This window comes from Grampus griseus, assembly GCF_964374135.1.
Source record: "Grampus griseus genome assembly, chromosome: 12".
NCBI lineage: Eukaryota > Metazoa > Chordata > Mammalia > Artiodactyla > Delphinidae > Grampus > Grampus griseus.
In genome coordinates this window covers 81,189,797-81,209,761 of record NC_139006.1, presented here as the reverse complement: position 1 = coordinate 81,209,761, position 19,965 = coordinate 81,189,797, and the positions used below count along the sequence as shown (strand labels likewise).

The window sequence follows — 19,965 nt, the reverse complement described above, 5'->3', positions numbered from 1 at the left end:
ACCAAAAAGATACCCCACATCCAAACACAAAGAAGAAGCCACAATGAGATGGTATGAGGGGCGCAATCACAGTAAAATCAAATCCCATAACTGCTGGGTGGGTGACTCACAGATTGTAGAACACTTATACCACAGAAGTCCACCCACTGGAGTTAAGGTTCTGAGCCCCACATCAGGGTTCCCAACCTGGGGGTCTGGCAACGGGAGGAGGAATTCCTAGAGAATCAGACATTAGTGGGAATTGATTGCAGGACTTTGACCGGACTGGGGGAAACAAAGACTCTACTCTTGGAGGGCACACACAAAGTAGTGTGTGCATCGGGACCCAGGGGAAGGAGCAGTGACCCCAGGGGAGACTGAACAAGACCTACCTGCTAGTGTTGGAGGGTCTCCTGCAGAGGCAGGAGGTGGCTTTGGCTCACCGTGGGGACAAGAACACTGGCAGCAGAAATTCTGGGAAATACTCCTAGGCATGAGCCCCCCAAGAGTCTGTCATTAGCCCCACCAAAGAGCCCAGGTAGGCTCCAGAGTTGGGTTGCCTCAGGCCAAACAACCAACAGGGAGGGAACCCAGGCCCACCCATCAACAGTCAAGTGGATTAAAGTTTTACTGAGCTCTGCCCACCAAAGCAACAGTCAGCTCTACCCACCACCAGTCCCTCCCATCAAGCCTCTTAGATAGCCTCATCCACCAGAGGGCAGAGAGCAGAAGCAAGAACTACAATCATGCGGCCTCTGGAACAAAAAACACATTCACAGAAAGACAGACAAGATGAAAAGGCAGAGGGCTATGGACCAGATGAGGGAACAAGATAAAACCCCAGAAAAACAACTAAATGAAGTGCAGATAGGCAACCTTCCAGAAAAAGAATTCAGAATAATGATAGTGAAGATGATCCAGGACCTCGGAAAGAGAATGGAGGCAAAGATCAAGAAGATGAAAGAAATGTTGAACAAAGACCTAGAAGAATTAAAGAACAAACAAACAGAGATGAACAATACAATAACTGAAATGAAAACTACACTAGAAGGAATCAATAGCAGAATAACTGAGGCAGCAGAACGGATAAGTGACCTGGAAGACAGAATGGTGGAATTCACTGCTGTGGAACAGAATAAAGAAAAAAGAATGAAAAGAAATGAAGACAGCCTAAGAGACCTCTGGGACAACATTAAACGCAACAACATTCGCATTATAGGGATTCCAGAAGGAGAAGAGAGAGAGAAAGGACCAGAGAAAATATTTGAAGAGATTATAGTCAAAAATGTCCCTAACATAGGGAAGTCATCCAAGTCCAGGAAGCGCAGCGAGTCCCATACAGGATAAACCCAAGGAGAAACACACTGAGACACACAGTAATCAAATTGACAAAAATTAAAGACAAAGAAAAATTATTGAAAGCAGCAAGGGAAAAATGAAAAATAACATACAAGGGAACTCCCATAAGGTTAACAGCTGATTTCTCAGCAGAAACTCTACAAGCCAGAAGAGAGTGGCATGATATGCTTAAAGTGATGAAAGAGAAGAACCTACAACCAAGATTACTCTACCCGGTAAGGATCTCATTCAGATTCGATGGAGAAATCAAAAGTGTTACAGACAAGCAAAGGCTAAGAGAATTCAGCAGCACCAAACCAGCTCTACAACAAATGCTAAAGGAACTTCTCTAAGTGGGAAACACAAAAAAGAAAAGGATCTACAAAAACAAACCCAAAACAATTAAGAAAATCGTCATAGGAACATACATATCAATAATTACCTTAAACATGAATGGTTTAAATGCTCCAACCAAAAGACACAGGCTTGCTGAATGGATACAAAAAGAGGACCCATATATATGCTGTCTACAAGAGACCCACTTCAGACATAAGGACACATACAGACTGAAAGTGAGGGGATGGAAAAAGATATTTCATGCAAATGGAAATCAAAAGAAAGCTGGAGTAGCTATGCTCATATCAGATAAAATAGACTTTAAAATAAAGAATGTTACGAGAGACAAGGAAGGACACTACATAATGATCAATGGATCAATCCAAGAAGAAGATATAACAGTTATAAATATATATGCACCCAACACAGGAGCACCTCAATACATAAGGCAACTGCTAACAGCTATAAAAGAGGAAATCAACAGTAACACAGTAATAGTGGGGGACTTTAACACCTCACTTACACCAATGGACAGATCATCCGAACAGAAAATTAATAAGGAAACACAAGCTTTAAATGACACAATAGACCAGATAGATTTAATTGATATTTATAGGACATTCCATCCAAAAACAGCAGGTTACACTTTCTTCTCAAGTGTGCACGGAGCATTCTCCAGGATAGATCGCATCTTGGGTCACAAATCAAGCCTTAGTAAATTTAAGAAAACTGAAATCATATCAACTATCTTTTCTGGCCACAACGCTATGAGATTAGAAATGAATTACAGGGGAAAAAATGTAAAAATACACAAATACATGGAGGCTAAACAATACATTACTAAATAACCAAGAGATCAGTGAAGAAATCAAAGAGGAAATCAAAAAATACCTACAGACAGATGACAATGAAAACACGATGATCCAAAACCTATGGGATGCAGCAAAAGCAATTCTAAGAGGGAAGTTTACAGTTATACAATTGTAACTCAAGAAACAAGAAAAAAATCTCAAGTAAACAACCTAACCTTACACCTAAAGAAACTAGAGAAAGAAGAACAAACAAAACCCAAAGGTAGCAGAAGGAAAGAACACATAAAGATGAGAACAGAAATAAATGAAATAGAAACAAAGAAAACAATAGCAAAGATCAAGGAAACTCAAAGCTGGTTCTTTGAGAAGATAAAATTAATAAACCATTAGTGAGGCGGATCAAGAAAAGGAGTGAGAGGACTCAAATCAATAAAATTAGAAATAAAAAAGAAGACGGCTTCCCTGGTGGCGCAGTAGATGAGAGTCCGCCTGCCGATGCAGGGGACACAGGTTCGTGCCCCGGTTCGGGAAGATCCCACATGCCGCAGAGCGGCTGGGCCCGTGAGCCATGGCCGCTGAGCCTGCACGTCCAGAGCCTGTGCTCCACAACGGGAGAGGCCACAACAGTAAGAGGCCCGCGTACCACAAAAAAAAAAAAAAAAAAAAGAAAGGAGAAGTTACAACAGACACCGCAGAAATACAAAGCATCGTAAGAGACTACTACAAGCAACTCTATGCCAATAAAATGGACAACCTGGAAGAAATGGACAAATTCTTAGAAAGGTATAACATTCCAAGACTGAACCAGGAAGAAACAGAAAATATGAACAGACCAATCACAAGTAATGAAATTGAAACTGTGATTAAAAATCTTCCAACAAACAAAAGTCCAGGACCAAATGGCTTGACAGGTGAATTCTATCAAACAATTAGAGAAGAGCTAACACCCAGCCTTCTCAAACTCTTCCAAAAAATTGCAGAGGAAGGAACACTCCCAAATTCATTCTATGAGGCCACCATCACCCTGATACCAAAACCAGACAAAGGTACTACAAAAAAAGAAAATTGCAGACCAATATCACTGATGAATATCGATGCAAAAATCCTCAACAAAATACTAGGAAACAGAATCAAAAAACACATTAAAAGGATCATACACGATGATCAAGTGGGATTTATCCCAGGGATGCAAGGATTCTTCAGTATACACAAATCAATCAATGTGATACACCATATTAACAAACTGAAGAAGAAAAACCATATGATCATCTCAATAGATGCAGAAAAAGCTTTTCACAAAAGTCAACACCCGGGCTTCCCTGGTGGCGCAGTGGTTGAGAGTCCGCCTGCCGATGCAGGGGACACGGGTTCGTGCCCGAGTCAGGGAAGATCCCACATGCCACAGAGCAGCTGGGCCCGTGAGCCATGGCCGCTGAGCCGGCACGTCCGGAGCCTGTGCTCCGCAACGGGAGAGGCCTCAACAGTGAGCAGCCCGCGTACTGAAGAAAAAGAAAAAAAAAGTCAACACCCATTTATGATAAAAACTCTCTAGAAAGTGGGCACAGAGGGAACCTACCTGAACATAATTAAGGCCGTATATGACAAACCCAAAGTGAACATCATTCTCAATGGTGAAAAACTGAAACCATTTCCTCTAAGATCAGGAACGAGACAAGGATGTCCACTCTCACCACTATTATTCAACATAGTTATGTAAGTCCTAGCTATGGCAATCAGAGAAGAAAAAGAAGTAAAAGGAATACAAATTGGAAAAGAAGAAGTAAAACCGTCACTGTTTGCAGATGACATGATACTATACATAGAGAATCCTAAAAATGCCACCAGAAAACTACTAGAGCTAATCAATGAATTTGGTAAAGTTGCAGGATACAAAATTAATGCACAGAAATCTCTTGCATTCCTATACACTAATGATGAAAAATATGAAAGAGAAATTATGGAAACACTCCCATTTACCATTGCAATAAAAAGAATAAAATACCTAGGAATAAACCTACCTAGGGAAACAAAAGACCTGTATGCAGAAAACTATAAGACACTGATGAAATAAATTAAAGATGATGCCAACAGATGTAGAGGTATACCATGTTCTTGGATTGGAAAAATCAATATTGTGAAAATGACTGTACTACCCAAAGCAATCTACAGATTCGATGCAATCCCTATCAAATTGTCAATGGCATTTTTTTCCAGAACTATAACAAATCATCTAAAAATTTGTATGGTACACAAAAGACCGCGAATAGCCAAAGCAGTCTTGAGGGAAAAAAGCGGAGCTGGAGGAATCAGACTCTCTGACTTCAGATTATATTACAAAGCTACAGTAATCAAGACAATATGGTACTGGTACAAAACAGAAACATAGATCAATGGAACAAGATAGAAAGCCCAGAGATAAACCCATGCACCTATGGTCAACTAATCTATGACAAAGGAGGCAAGGATATACAATGGAGAAAAGACAGGCTCTTCAAGAACTGGTGCTGGGAAAACTGGACAGCTACATGTAAAAGAATGAAATTAGAACACTCCCTAACACCATACACAAAAATAAACTCAAAATGGATTTGAGACCTAAATGTAAGACTGGACACTATAAAACTCTTAGAGGAAAACATAGGAAGATCACTCTTTGACATAAATCACAGCAAAATCTTTTTTGATCCACCTCCTAGAGTAATGGAAATAAAAACAAAAATAAACAAATGGGACATAATGAAACTTCATAGTTTTTGCACAGCAAAGGAAACCATAAACAAGATGGAAAGACAACCCTCAGAATGGGAGAAAATATTTGCAAATGAATCAACACACAAAGGATTAATCTCTAAAATATATGAACAGCTCATGCAGCTCAATATTAAAAAAACAAACAACCCAATCCAAAAATGAGCAGAAGACCTAAATAGACATTTCTCTGAAGAAGATATATAGATGGCCAAGAAGCACAGAAAAAGCTGCTCAACATCACTAATTATTAGAGAAATGCAAATCAAAACTGCAATGAGGTACCACCTCACCAGTTAGACCAGTTAGAATGGGCATCATCACAAAATCTACAAACAACAAATGCTGGAGAAAAAGGAACCCTCTTGCACTGTTGGTGGGAATGTAAATTGATACAGCCACTATGGAGAACAGTATGGAGGTTCCTTAAAAAACTAAAAATAGAATTACCATATGATCCAGCAATCCCACTACTGGGCATATACCCAGAGAAAACCATAACTCAAAAAGACACATGCACCCCAATGTTCATTGCAGCACTGTTTACAATAGCCAGGTCATGGAAGCAACCTAAATGCCCACTGACAGACGAATGGATAAAGAAGTTGTGGTACATATATACAAAGGAATATTACTCAGTCATAAAAAGGAATGAAATTGAGTCATTTGTTGAGAAGTGGATGGATCTAGAGACTGTCATACAGAGTGAAGTAAGTCAGAAAGAGAAAAACAAATATCGTATATTAACACATGTATGTGGAACCTAGAAAAATAGTACAGATGAACCGGTTTTCAGGGCAGAAGTTGAGACACAGATGTAGAGAACAAACGTATGGGCACCAAGGGGGGAAAACCGTGGTGGAGTGGGGGTGGTGGTGTGCTGAATTGGGCGATTGGGATTGACATGTATACACTGATGTGTATAAAATTGATGATTAAGAACCTGCAGTATAAAAAAGAAACAAACAAACAAAACAACTAATACTAAACTTTCTTTGGGTATTTGTATGGAAATATGTTAATATAATTGTTTCAGATATTACATGAATTTTCTAAAAAAAAAAACAACAACAAAACCCACAAAGATATAGGATTTGGGAAATACAATGTGAATAAACTGAAATGTGATTAACTGATATCCAGGGATTTCAGGTACAAAGTAACACTTATGCAAAACTTTTTAAAAATTTAATAAGTTTATGGATATATTGTGATTTGGCTTTTGCCCAAATAGTTTTCATTTTTAATGTTGGGCAATTTATTCATGAATATTCCATTACAAATTTCAAATGGGAAAAACTATAGAAATAAGTTCATTATATTACAGAATAAATTCAATGTTTCAAATAATTATTTAGGAAATTAACCAGGTTGTTCAGACTTTAAATATTACTTGCCCTGTATTATTTGGAGATCTTTTCAGATTTCATATACTGACAAAAGATAGACATAGCTGAGCTCTTCCTTTCCTTTTCTCTTTTCCTTAATGAAGGTAACCGAATCTATTACCCAACCTCTGGGTTTCCAACATCTAAGCCATCTGTTCCTTTATTCACTAGGCATTGAACATAGTCCAAAAAAAAAAAAAAAAAAAAAAAGAATGAACATGGGCTCTCTTTTCAAGGAATGGCAGAATGCAGAAATGTTCATTTGTATTCAAGAATGTTTTATTCATAGTTGTTACAGCAGACCTGGTGGGCCATGGTGATTTGCACACACAGCACACTGATCACCACCCCCCACTTCCCATCACAACACAGAGCAATCTGTTATTTGGCAATTTAAATAATTTTTCCTATGGGGCAGTCAAATTAGTCTCCCAAACTTGTTTTGAAAAACAATGATCTCTTTGAAAAACGAAGATGATAAACATATCATTATAACAAAACTTAAGTATAAACTTTACTCATTCATTAATTCAACAAATTTTTATTAGCACTGTGGTGCTGGTAATTCCAGGAGGAGAAAGACACCAGGGTTATGTCTTCATTGAGCTTAAAATCCTACAGAGCAGAGAGGTTTTGAACAAGGTACATGAAGTCCAAGTTCCAGTGCTATGGGGGAATAGAGCAGAGGTACTAAGATGAGGGGCTGGAAGCATGAGATCCTACACTGAGGATGGAAGGAAATGTAGAGATGGTTGGTTGAAGTGTGCAGGGGGCATACTAGGCTGGGGGAGCTCATACAAGGTCTACACATTAGAAGGAGCAAGACACACACGTATGTACGCGTGCACACGTGTCTTTGTACTCATGAATCATACATAAGGTACATAGGTACACATTTAGGATTAGTTTTGTTGTTTGTTGTTATTGCTGTCAGTTTCTTTTTAGCATGTTAGACTATACAACTTTTTATTTCTGAAATTCTTTCTCTGATCTGTCTTTTAACTTAAAAATACATCATAGTTGACCTTACAGATAACTGATATAGAGTTAGTATTTTATTGCAAGTTTTACTGAGATAATTGTAGATTCACTTGTAATAATAAGAAATACTACAGAGAGATCCTGTGTATATTTTGACCACTTTCTTCTCTCTGACCCCAATGTTAATATTTTGCAAAATTATAGTACAACATCACAACCAGGATACTGACATTGGAAGTCCACTGATTTTATTCAGATTTCCTCAGTTTTACTTGTACTTATTTGTGTGTGTGTTAAATTCTACACAATTTATCACCTTGTGGATTTGTATGTGCACCACCACAATCAAGATAACTGCTCAGGTCCAATACAAGTTTGTGTTACCCTTTTATGACCATACACTCCCTGTCTCCACACCCCCAAACCCCTACCCTAACCTCTGGCAACTAAACTGTCCTCCGTTTGTAAAATGTGTCATTTCACAAATGTTGTATAAATGAAATCACAAAGTATATAATCTTTTGGGATTGGCTTTTTTTCACTGGGCCTAATTCACTTGAGATTCACCCAGGCTGCTGCATATATCAAACATTTGTTCCTTTTTACTGCTGAGGAGTAGTTCACGGTATGAGTATACCACAGTTTGTTGAAGGACCTCTGGGCTCTTTCTAGTTTTTGACTATTATGAATAAAGCTATTATGAACATTTTTGTACAGGTGTATATGTGTGTGTGAACATAAGTTTACTTTTTTTTTCCCTGAGATAAATGTCCAAGAGTGCAATTGCTGGATTGTGTAATAATTATATATTTAATTTTATAAGAAGCTGCCACCCACTTTCCACAGTGGCTAGACCACTTTACATTCCCACCAGCAACGTATGAGTGATCCAGTTTCCCTGCAACCTCTCAAGCATTTAGTGTTATCACTATTATTATTTTTTTAATTTCAGCCATTCAGATAGGTGCACAGTGATACCTCATTATGGTTTAATTTGCATTTCCCTGATGATTAACTTTTTAAAAACTTGCATACATTCATGGGAACGTTCACATAGGCATAATTTCATATAAATGGGATATTTTATATATACTGGGTATTTTCTTCTGTTCATTTTATTTTCTTACTTCTTCTTTTTGCTTGCCTTTTTTTTTTACCCAACTTCCTTTCTATCTACCTTGTTATCATCTCCTCCTTGCCCCAGGTAATGCTTGTTAAAAGACACACTCTTTCAATTTTTCTTTTACAAAATGGGATTATTCACTACATACTTCTCTGCTGGTTGTTTTGCTTGAAAAACTACACTTCTTAGAAATGTCTTCAGGTTAATTGGGTTAATTAGAATTCTTCCTATTGATTGCATAATATTTCATGATAAGGATATACCATAATTTATTCAATGATTTTCCTCATAGGCATTCACTTGTTCCCAATTTTCTTGTCATTACACATAATGTGTAATACACAGGATATGTTCCCAAAAAGGTTCACTGAGTCAAGGGTATGCATGTTTATAATGGCAGTTGTCAGTTTTCTTGAAAAAAATAATTGAAACATTCTCAATGGCCATTATGAGAGTACATTTTAATCTTCATTAGAAGTAAATGTGAGAGATCCTTTTAATCGTGGCTTTAATCTTGTTATTTTAGTTTTGACATCTGACTGCTTTTCAGTTTGAGTCTGTTTTCCATGTAATTTTGTCATTTTATTAAAAGATATAGACTACTCCATCTTAATATCTATCTGAAAAACATAATTTGCAAGAAAAAATACTCAAATTCCTTGTTTTTAAGTACTTCCTTTTATCCCATTGGCATGCCACGAAGCTAAGACAATTTTAAAAAATTGTGCCATGGCTTCTTAAACACTTTTACTACCATCTAAAAGCAGACTGTTACATCTACACATAAAAACATGGTTTAAAAATAAATAATACTTTCAAATTAATCATAATTTAAACTAGTTGAAAACTCTTTGCAAGAAATGCAAAAAAAAGCCTTCTTCATTTTTACACTTAGATCTTGCCACAGTCTCACTGTCAGGATATTCTTCTATTAAAATTTAAGGCCATTTTCTTTTAAAGAAGAGCCTTTCATTTCTCAAAAATCTTACATGAACCATGAAACTACCACCACTGCCAAAAAGGAAAACAAAAGCTTCCAATTTCAGACCTGTGGGCTACAACTGTGAGTCTAAATTTCAGAATTATGTAGAAACTCAATTCAATATCATTCTTATCTGAAATAAGACGCTCTGGTATTGCTATGTACCCACAACACAATTCAGTACAAATAAAAATTGTAAAACAACAGTGAAAATTGAAACATACGAACAATAAAGAAAATGCTCTTTTATCTGTTTTGGAAAACCAATTTTCTGGTTGTTGTTAGGGTTTTTTTTTCTTTTTTTTTAACATCTTTATTGGAGTATAATTGCTTAAAAATGTTGTATTAGTTTCTGCTGTATAACAAAGTGAATCAGCCATATGTATACAAATATCTCCATATCCCCTCCCTCTTGCGTCTCTCTCCCACCCTCCCTATCCCACCCCTCTAGGTGGTCACAAAGCACTGAGCTGATCTCCCTGTGCTATGTGGGTGCTTCCCACCATCTATTTTATTTGGTAGTGTATATATGTCAATGTCACTCTCTGACTTCGTCTCAGCTTACACTTCCCCCTCCCCGGGTCCTCAAGTTCATTCACCACATCTGTGTTTTTATTCCTGTCCTGCCCATAGGTTCTTCAGAACCATTATTTTTTTTTAGATTCCATATATATGTGTTAGCATACGGTATTTTTCTCTTTCTGACTTACTTCAGTCTGTATGACAGACTATAGGTCCATCCACCTCACTACAAATAACTCAATTTCATTTCTTTTTATGGCTGAGTAATATTCCATTGTATGTATGTGCCACATCTTCTTTATCCATTCATCTGTCGATGGACACTTACATTGCTTCCATGTCCTGGCTATTGTAAATAGTGCTGTAAACAACATTGTGATACATGACTCCTTTTGAATTATGGTTTTCTTAGGGTATATGCCCAGTAGTGGGATTGCTGGGTTGTATGGTAGTTCTACTTTTAGTTTTTAAGGAACCTTCTTACTGTTCTCCATTGTGGCTGCATCAATTTACTTTCCCACCAACAGTGCAAGAGGGTTCCCTTTTCTCCACACCCTCTCCAGCATTAATTATTTGTAGATTTTTTGATGATGGCCATTCTAACCGGTGTGAGATGATGTCTCATTATAGTTCTGATTTGCATTTCTCTAATGACTAATGATGTTGAGCATTCTTTCACGTGTTTGTTGGCAATCTGTATATCTTTTCTGCAGAAATGTCTGTTTAGGTCTTCTGCCCTTTTTGGATTGGGTTCTTTGTTTTTCTGATATTGAGCTGCATGAGCTGCTTGCATATTTTGGAGATTAATCCTTGACAGTGGCTTCATTTACAAATATTTTCTCCCACTCTGAGGGTGTCTTTTCGTCTTGTTTATGGTTTCCTTTCCTGTGCAAAAGCTTTTAAGATTTATTAGGTCCCATTTGTTTATTTTTGTTTTTATTTCCATTTCTCTAGGAGGTGGATCGAAAAGGATCTTACTGTGATTTATGTAATAGATGGTTCTTCCTATGTTTTCCTCTAAGAGTTTTATGGTGTCTGGCCTTACATTAAGGTCTTTCAACCATTTTGAGTTTATTTTTGGGTACGGTATTAGGAAGTGTTCTAATTTCATTCTTTTACATATAGCTGTCCAGTTTTCCCAGCACCACTTATTGAAGAGGCTGTCTTTTCTCCATTGTATATTCTTGCCTCCCTTATCAAAAGTAAGGTGACCATAGGTGCTTGGATTTATCTCTGGACTTTCTATCCTGTTCTATTGATCTATAGTTCTGTTTTTGTGCCAGTATCATACTATCTTGATTACTGTAGCTTTGTAGTATAGTCTGAAGTCTTGGAGTCTGATTCCTCCAGCTCCGTTTTTCTTTCTCAAGATTGCTTTGGCTATTGGGGGTCTTTTGTGTTTCCATACAAATTGTGACATTTTTAGTTCTCATTCTGTGAAAAATGCCATTGGTAATTTGATAGGGATTGCATTCAATGTGTAGATTGCTTTGGGTAGTAGAGTCATTTTCACAATGTTGATTCTTTCAATCTAAGAACATGGTATATCTCTCCATCTGTTTGTATCATCTTTAATTTCTTTTATCAGTTTCTTATAGTTTTCTACAAACAGTTCTTTTCTCTCCTTAGGTAGGTTTATTCCTAGGTATTTTATTCTTTTTGTTGCAATGGTGAATGTGAGTGTTTCCTTAATTTGTCTTTCAGATTTTTCATCATTAGTGTATAGGAATGCAAGAGATTTCTGTGCATTAATTTTGTATCCTGCTACTTTACCAAATTCATTGATTAGCTCTAGTAGTTTTCTGGTAGCATCTTTAGGATTCTCTATGTATAGTATCATGTCATCTGCAAACAGTGACAGTTTTACTTCTTTACCAATTTGGATTCCTTTTATTTCTTTTTCTTCTTTGATTGCTGTTGCTAAAACTTCCAAAACTATGTTGAATAATAGCGGTGAGAGTGGGAAACCTTGTCTTGTTCCTGATATTAGTCGAAATGGTTTCAGTTTTTCACCACTGAGAACAATGTTGGCTGTGGGTTTGTAATATATCGCCCTTATTATGTTGAGATAAGTTCCCTCTATGCCTACTTTCTGGAGGGTTTTTATCATAAATCGGTGTTGAATTTTGTTGAAAGCTTTGTCTGCATCTACTGAAATTATCAGATTTTTTTTGCTTCAATTTGTTAATATGGTGTAGCACATTGATTGATTTGCGTATATTGAAGAATCCTTGCATTCCTGGGACAAAGCCCACTTGATCATGGTGTATGATCCTTTTAATGTGCTGTTGGATTCTGTTTGCTAGTATTTTGTTGAGGATTTTTGCATCTATGTTCATCAGTGATATTGGCCGGTAGTTTTCTTTCTTTGTGACATCTTTGGTTTTGGTATCAGGTGATGGTGGCCTCATAGAATGAGTTTGGGAGTGTTCTTCCCTCTGCTCTATTTTGGAAGAGTTTGAGAAGGATAGGTGTTAGCTCTTCTCTAAATGTTTGACAGAATTCATCTGTGAAGCCATCTGGTCCTGGGCTTTTGTTTGTTGGAAGATTTTTAACCACAGTTTCAATTTCAGTGCTTGTGATGGGTCTGTTTATATTTTCTATTTCTTCCTGGTTCAGTCATGTTAGGTTGTGCTTTTCTAAGAATTTGTCCATTTCTTCCAGGTTGTCCATTTTATTGGCATACAGTTGCTTGTAGTAGTCTCTCATGATCCTTTGTATTTCTGCAGTGTCAGTTGTTACTTCTCCTTTTTCATTTCTAATTCTGTTGATTTGAGTCCTCTCCGTTTTCTTCTTGATGAGGCTGGCTAATGGTTTGTCAGTTTTGTTTATCTTCTCAAAGAACCAGCTTTTACTTTTACTGATCTTTGCTATTGTTTCCTTCATTTTTTTTTTTTCATTTATTTCTGATCTGATCTTTATGATTTCTTTCCTTCTGTTAACTTTGGGGTCTTTTTGTTCTTCTTTCTCTAACTGCTTTAGGTGTGAGGTTAGGCTGTTCATTTGAGATTTTTCTTGTTTCTTGAGGTTGGATTGTATTGCTATAAATTTCCCTCTTAGAACTGCTTTTTGCTGCATCCCATAGGTTTTGGGGCATCGTGTTTTCACTGTCATTTGTTTCTAGGTATTTTTTTTTATTTCCTCTTTGATTTCTTCAGTGATCTATTGGGTATTTAGTAGTGTACTGTTTAGCCTCCATGTGTTTGTATTTTTAACAGTTTTTTCCCTGTAATTGATATGTAGCCTCATAGCATTGTGATTGGCAAAGATACTTGATAAGATTTCAGTTTTCTTCAATTTACTAAGGCTTGATTTGTGATCCAAGATATGATCTATCCCAGAGAATGTTCCATAAGCACTTGAGAAGAAAGTGTATTCTGTTGTTTTTGGATGGAATGTCCTATGAATATCAATTAAGTCCATCATGTTTAATGTGTCATTTAAAGCTTGTGTTTCCTTATTTTTCATTTTGGATTATCTCTGCATTGGTGAAACTCGGGTGTTAAAGTCCCCTACTATGATTGTGTTACTGTTGATTTCCCCTTTTATGGCTGTTAGCATTTGTCTTATGTATTGAGGTGCTGCTATGTTGGGTGCATAAATATTTACAACTGTTATAAATTCTTCTTAGATTGATCCTTTGATCATTACGCAGTGTCCTTCTTTGTCTCTTGTAAGAGTCTTTTATTTAAAGTCTGTTTTGTCTGATATGAGAATTGCTACTCCAGCTTTCTTTTGATTTCCATTTGCATGGAATATCTTTTTCCATCCCCTCACTTTCAGTCTGTATGCGTCCCTAGGTCAGAAGTGGGTCTCTTGTAGACAGCATAGATACATGTCTTGTTTTTGTATCCATTCAGCCAGTCTATGTCTTTTGGTTGGAGCATTTAATCCATTTACATTCAAGGTGATTATTGATATGTATGTTCCTATTACCATTTTCTTAATTGATTTGGGGTCACTTTTGTGGGTCTTTTTCTTCACTTCTGTTTCCTGCTTGGAGAAGTTCCTTTAGCATTTGTTGTAAAGCTGGTTTGGTGGTGCTGAATTCTCTTAGCTTTTGCTTGTCTGTAAATCTTTTGATTTCTCTGTCGAATCTGAATGAGATCCTTGCCGGGTCGAGTAATCTTGGTTGTAGGTTTTCTCCTTTCATCACTTTAAATATGTACTGCCACTCTCTTCTGGCTTGCAGGGTTTGTGCTGAAAGATCACCTTTTAACATATGGGGATTCCCTTGTATGCTCTTTGTTGCTTTTCCCTTGCTGCCTTTAATATTTTTTCTTTGTATTTAGTTTTTGATAGTTTGATTAATATATGTCTTAGCGTGCTTCTCTTTGGGTTTATCCTGTATGGTACTCTCTATGCCTCCTATACTTGACTATTTCCTTTCCCATGTTAGGGAAGTTTTCAACTATAATCTCTTCAAATGGTTTCTCAGTCCCTTTCTTTTTCTCTTCTTCTTCTGGAACCCCTATAATTCGAATGTTGGTGCGTTTAATGTTGTCCCAGAGGTCTCTGAGACTGTCCTCAATTCTCTTCATTCTTTTTTCTTTATTCTGCTCTGTAGTAATTATTTCCACTATTTTATCTTCCAGGTCACTTATTCGTTCTTCTGCCTCAGTTATTCTGGTATTGATTCCTTCTAGAGAATTTTAAATTTCATTTATTGTGTTGTTCATCATTGTTTGTTTGCTCTTTAGTTCTTTTAGGTCCTTGTTAAATGTTCTTGCATTTTGTCTATTCTACTTCCAAGATTTTGGATCATCTTTACTATCATTACTCTGAATTCTTTTTCAGCTAGACTGCCTATTTCCTCTTCATTTGTTTGGTCTGGTGGGTTTTTACCTTGCTCCTTCATCTGCTTTGTGTTTCTCTGTCTTCTCATTTTGCTTAACTTACTGTGTTTGGGGTCTCCTTTTCGCAGGCTGCAGGTTTGTAGTTCCCATTGTTTTTTGTGTCTGCCCCCGTGGGTAAGGTTGGTTCAGTGGGCTGTGTAAGTTTCCTGGTGGAGTGGACTAGTGCCTGTGTTCTGGTAGATGAGGCTGGATCTTGTCTTTCTGGTGGGCAGGACCACATCCAGTGCTGTGTTTTGGGGTGTCTGTGAACTTATTATGATTTTAGGCAGTCTCTCTGCTAATGGGTGGGGTTGTGTTCCTGTCTTGCTAGTTGTTTGGCATAGGGTGTGCAGCACTGTAGCTTGCTGGTCATTGAGCGGAGCTGGGTCTTAGCATTGAGACGGAGATTTCTGGGAGAACTCTCGCCGTTTGATATTACGTGGGGCCAGGAGGTCTCTGGTGGTCCAATGTCCTGAACTCGACTCTCACACCTCAGAGGCTCAGGCCTGACCCCCCGCCGGAGCACCAAGACCCTGTCAGCCACACGGCTTTTGGGAAGTCTAAGATCTTCTGCCAGCATTCAGTAGGTCTTCTGTAGGAGTTGTTCCATATGTAGACATATTTTTGATGTATTTGTGGGCAGGAAGGTGATCTCCACATCTTACTCCTCTGCCATCTTGAAGGTCCTCCTCTGGTTGTTGTTAGTTTTAATATGCAACATTGTTTAAGAGCTCAGAGAAAAGTGAGCTTGTGCAGTTGTAGACAATGAACAAGAAGGCACAATCTTAATATATGATACCAGCAAGTTTGGGATGGGTTCTACTACCACATGGGGATTTATATTACCAGTTAACAGACTTGTAGGCAACCGCCAAACAGACATTTTTTGGGTTTTTTTTTTTTTTGGCAGTATGTGGGCCTCTCACCGCAGTGGCCTCTCCCGTTGCGGAGTACAGGCTGAGGATGCGCAGGCCCAGCGGCCATGGCTCACGGGCCCAGCCGCTCCGCGGCATGTGGGATCCTCCCAGACCGGGGCACGAACCCGTGTCCCCTGCATCAGCAGGCGGACTCTCAACCACTGCGCCACTAGGGAAGCCCCCAAAAGACAGTTTTTAATGATGGAATGAGGTCAGATGACTAGTGAAGCAAGGTACATAAAAGGAATAAAGGCATTGAAGGAAAGAGGAACACTTTGATACATTCTAATTCAATTGAGCAAAGCTAAGATAAGTGTAGGTGAAGAGGTATGAGCAATTTATTTAGGCAAAGTGACTTTATGTTTTTGAATAACATAACCCGGTAATAAATATACCTATAAACTTTAACTATAAATACAGAAACTTTACTCCCTTTTAAAAATTACTCAACAAAGCTTCTCCTAAAGACTCATCTATTATTTGAAATTCACATCTTTCAAACTCTTAGTGCTTTTTTGCTTCCACACATTATAAAATGAATACACCATTTCCCTGAGCAAAATCTTTAAAAAACTATAATAAGCCAACTAATATATTACACAGCACAGGGATTCCAAAATCAAAAACACTGCAAGTTCCAACAATAACCTGCCTTGTGACTCAGTAATGCCAGAGTGTTTTATGAACTGGGATGCTAAAGTTCAACCTGAAAGGTATTTCACTGTAATACTGAGAATCCATGAAGGCAACCAGTCACTCAAAGGTCTGTTTTGAGATGTTTGGGGACTGCGGCTGTGCCGTGCCACACTCCTGCACAGCAGCACTGTTATCGTGCTACCAACTGCCTCCAGCTGCACACTCAGCAAGGACCAGAACACACAGCACGCGCTTGCCCTAACGGCTTCTCACCGGCATTGTTTATTTAGTTCTCCGAGCTTGAAAGGAAACCTCAAGAGTCCTCAGACCACCTGGGAGCAAAAGCCCGACACATAATAAACAAGCACCCAAAACATCTGTAGAAATAGATACACTGAGCTTCTTACTAAAGCCTTCCACAGCACATTCTCATCACAATAAGCCATCCTATTCAGTGGTAGATCTTAATCCATCTGGGCTATTGTCTCAGAAGCAATTCCATATCTTCAAGCTGGAGACAAGGCTATAATTGCTTACCTGACTCACAGGCAAATGTCTTTGACGTTTCATCATGAAAGATAATTGCCACTGCATGCTTCTTTGTCTCTCGAGGCAGCCTGGTTATATTTTTGATGTTGTGCAGTTCAGTTACCTTGAAAGAAAAATATTTTTAACTTAGTGTACAGTACATGCTATATATATATCGGTGATTACACAAAATGATCAGTTATTACTGTCTTAAGCCACTTTCCAATGGCTATTTTTACTTGGTAGCCAGGTATGATGTACTGGGTGAAAGGAACTGCTGTAAATAGGCCTTTAGTCATGTGGTGGTCAGGTGTAGGCGAAGGGACGTGTTCCACAGTCCTGTCATTAGGTCTCAGTCTTTCGCGAGCCTGTGCCTCTGGACTGTGAGCTTAACAAGTGTTTCTCAGTCCTCCCTAACCATAGGTGGGAGAGGATGGCTAGAGTGGGCAGAAACTGGGTATTTACCTTGTCTTTAACAAGGGTACCAGTTTTGACTTGATCAATGTTCAATGCTTTCACTTTATCACACATTATAACTGAAAATGAAGGGTTTTGATGAAGGGAAATGATTTAATTCCATTTATGATTCACAATGCCATCCTAGAAGCACTATCAATCACTAACTAGTGTTCTAAGTGAAGAAAGATAAACAGATATATATTTAAAAAATTTTGCTCCTCCATTTGTGAAGATGATACCTCTGATGTTGATTAGGATATACTAGTATAAAAATAGTTTAAATGACCAATTCATAGCTAAAAATTGTACTGATGACACATAATATCTGTAAAATAAAACTATGTGGCTACTTGTTAAAGAGCTTTATGCTTTTTGTCATATTTCCTTTTAAAATCTGTAGTGATCTAGACTTCTAGCCTCATAAAATAACATGCTTATCACTCAGTGTTGCTGTGTAGGCTGTCCATAGGGGCCCTTTTGTTCTTTGTCACAATGAATTTACAGTCTACTGTCTACATTCTACATTGCAGGAAAATTCATTTTAATATATCTTCTCTTCATATTTGTTTTTTTCTCTCTCCTCGTCATTATCTCATTTAAGATTAACATGCAAAATTAAAATGGGTAAGATAAGTGATTTTAAGTTAAATAAACTAAAAATTATTTGCTTCATATATATGCATATATATAAATACCTATATGTATTGATTTGTGAATTATACATATACTATATCTATCTATCTATCTATCTACCTACCTACCTATCTATTTGGAAATACTCATTTTCCCTTCCAGTAAAGAATAATTAGACACTAATATCTTACAATGTCTGAGGTCTAATACTCTGGGGAGAAAGATGAGAATTTTTTTTTGGAACAATGATTTGCATATTATATTTAAAGTACATTAAAGCATGTTCTCAATGATAAATTCTTGAATGTTTAAACGATTTGATAACTGACTCAAGTAATATTTAAGCCAAATTTTTTTCTAACATAGTAAGTTAAAGATTTTAAAAAGAGATATTATTTTCAAGCGTTATTAATTTTAAATAAACAAATGATCTTAATAAAATTAAATAGAGACTAAAAGCAATGAAGATTATGTGTTGCTTAAGAACTGATGCAATTTATGTCAGGTGAGCATGAAGTGATATGCTGCTATGTACATTATATATAATATCTAGTTGTACCAAACAATATCATAAAAACATTTACTATTCTGCTCAAAGGTCTTTCCAAATATGTTTATTTACAAATATAAAAGAATATTGGAACAGATATCGTAGATTACATCTTTTTTTGTCACCTCATGGCAAAAAATCAACAGAACAAATTAATAAATACCCTAGCAAAATGCAGCAAGCACTAGAGATCTAACTTTAGTGCCTTAGGCAATCTGACAGATGATGTAGTTCAAACAAAGTGTTTGCTCTTCTGTAACATTTACATTTAGAAATGCAGAGAACCTCTTCAAGCAGACATTGTTACACTGGTTTCCACAACAGTGCAAGGCTTTTTGTTGTTGATCAATAGTGCGATGCCACCCACTTCAGTGTGTGCCCTAACACACTGAAGAGATGCCAGAAAGCAAAATACTCATGAGGAGCATAAAATTCCACTTCTCAGATTGTCTTGGTTAGGAAATTCAAGTGTTATACTAGATTATAAAATGTTACAAAATCATACCAGAAGGTACCAAAATCATACTTCGAAGATTTTCTAAGGAGTTGGTATACCTTTGGAATTTGATATATCTTTAATTCAAAATATATTTTAAAAATATTTAAAATCATAACAATTTACGTCAAGATATATTTGAGTCTCCTGTCCTCACTTTTCACTCTCAGTACTATATGATTTTACCATCCAGTACAAAACTATTTGTATTTTCTTACATGAAGACAATTTTTAAAAGAATGTCTTTAAATGTTTTAAAATAAAAATGTTTTTATTAGTCTAAAACCTAACAATGTGACATAAAAGTAATTATGAACTTTTATTAAGATTGTGAAATCCTAGAGCATTTCAATAAAATATATCAATAAATTATTACATCAATTAACAATTCAATCCATATATCTGAAATATTGATTTTTCATATTGCTATAAAAGGACAAAATTTTAAAGTTTAATAATAAAACATTAAAATAATTACTTTAAATATGAAATCAACAGAATTTAATTAAAGGAAAAATTACTTGAAAATAATTCTGGTTGTTCAAGTCTAAGTCAATAAATGCCACAGTCAATAATTAAAATATTGAGGTCTAATAAGTGATAGAAGTAAAGCCTAAATATAAACATACCTAAATGATGACTTTGCTACCTGGTGTTATTTAATATTTATTTCAAGGAGCAATCCCCAAGGAATTCATAGTG

The 19,965-nt window shown here is 36.8% G+C and overlaps 1 protein-coding gene across 1 annotated transcript in view; it reads right to left on the bottom strand.

The window, feature by feature from the left end:
* The window catches only part of DOK6 (docking protein 6), a 408,133-nt gene that overhangs the window by 222,830 nt on the left and 165,338 nt on the right, over nucleotides 1-19,965 (bottom strand). The window contains exon 3 of the mRNA XM_082668201.1: nucleotides 17,135-17,249. Coding sequence (XP_082524327.1) covers nucleotides 17,135-17,249 — 115 coding nt within the window. The remainder of the gene's footprint in view (nucleotides 1-17,134; nucleotides 17,250-19,965) is intronic.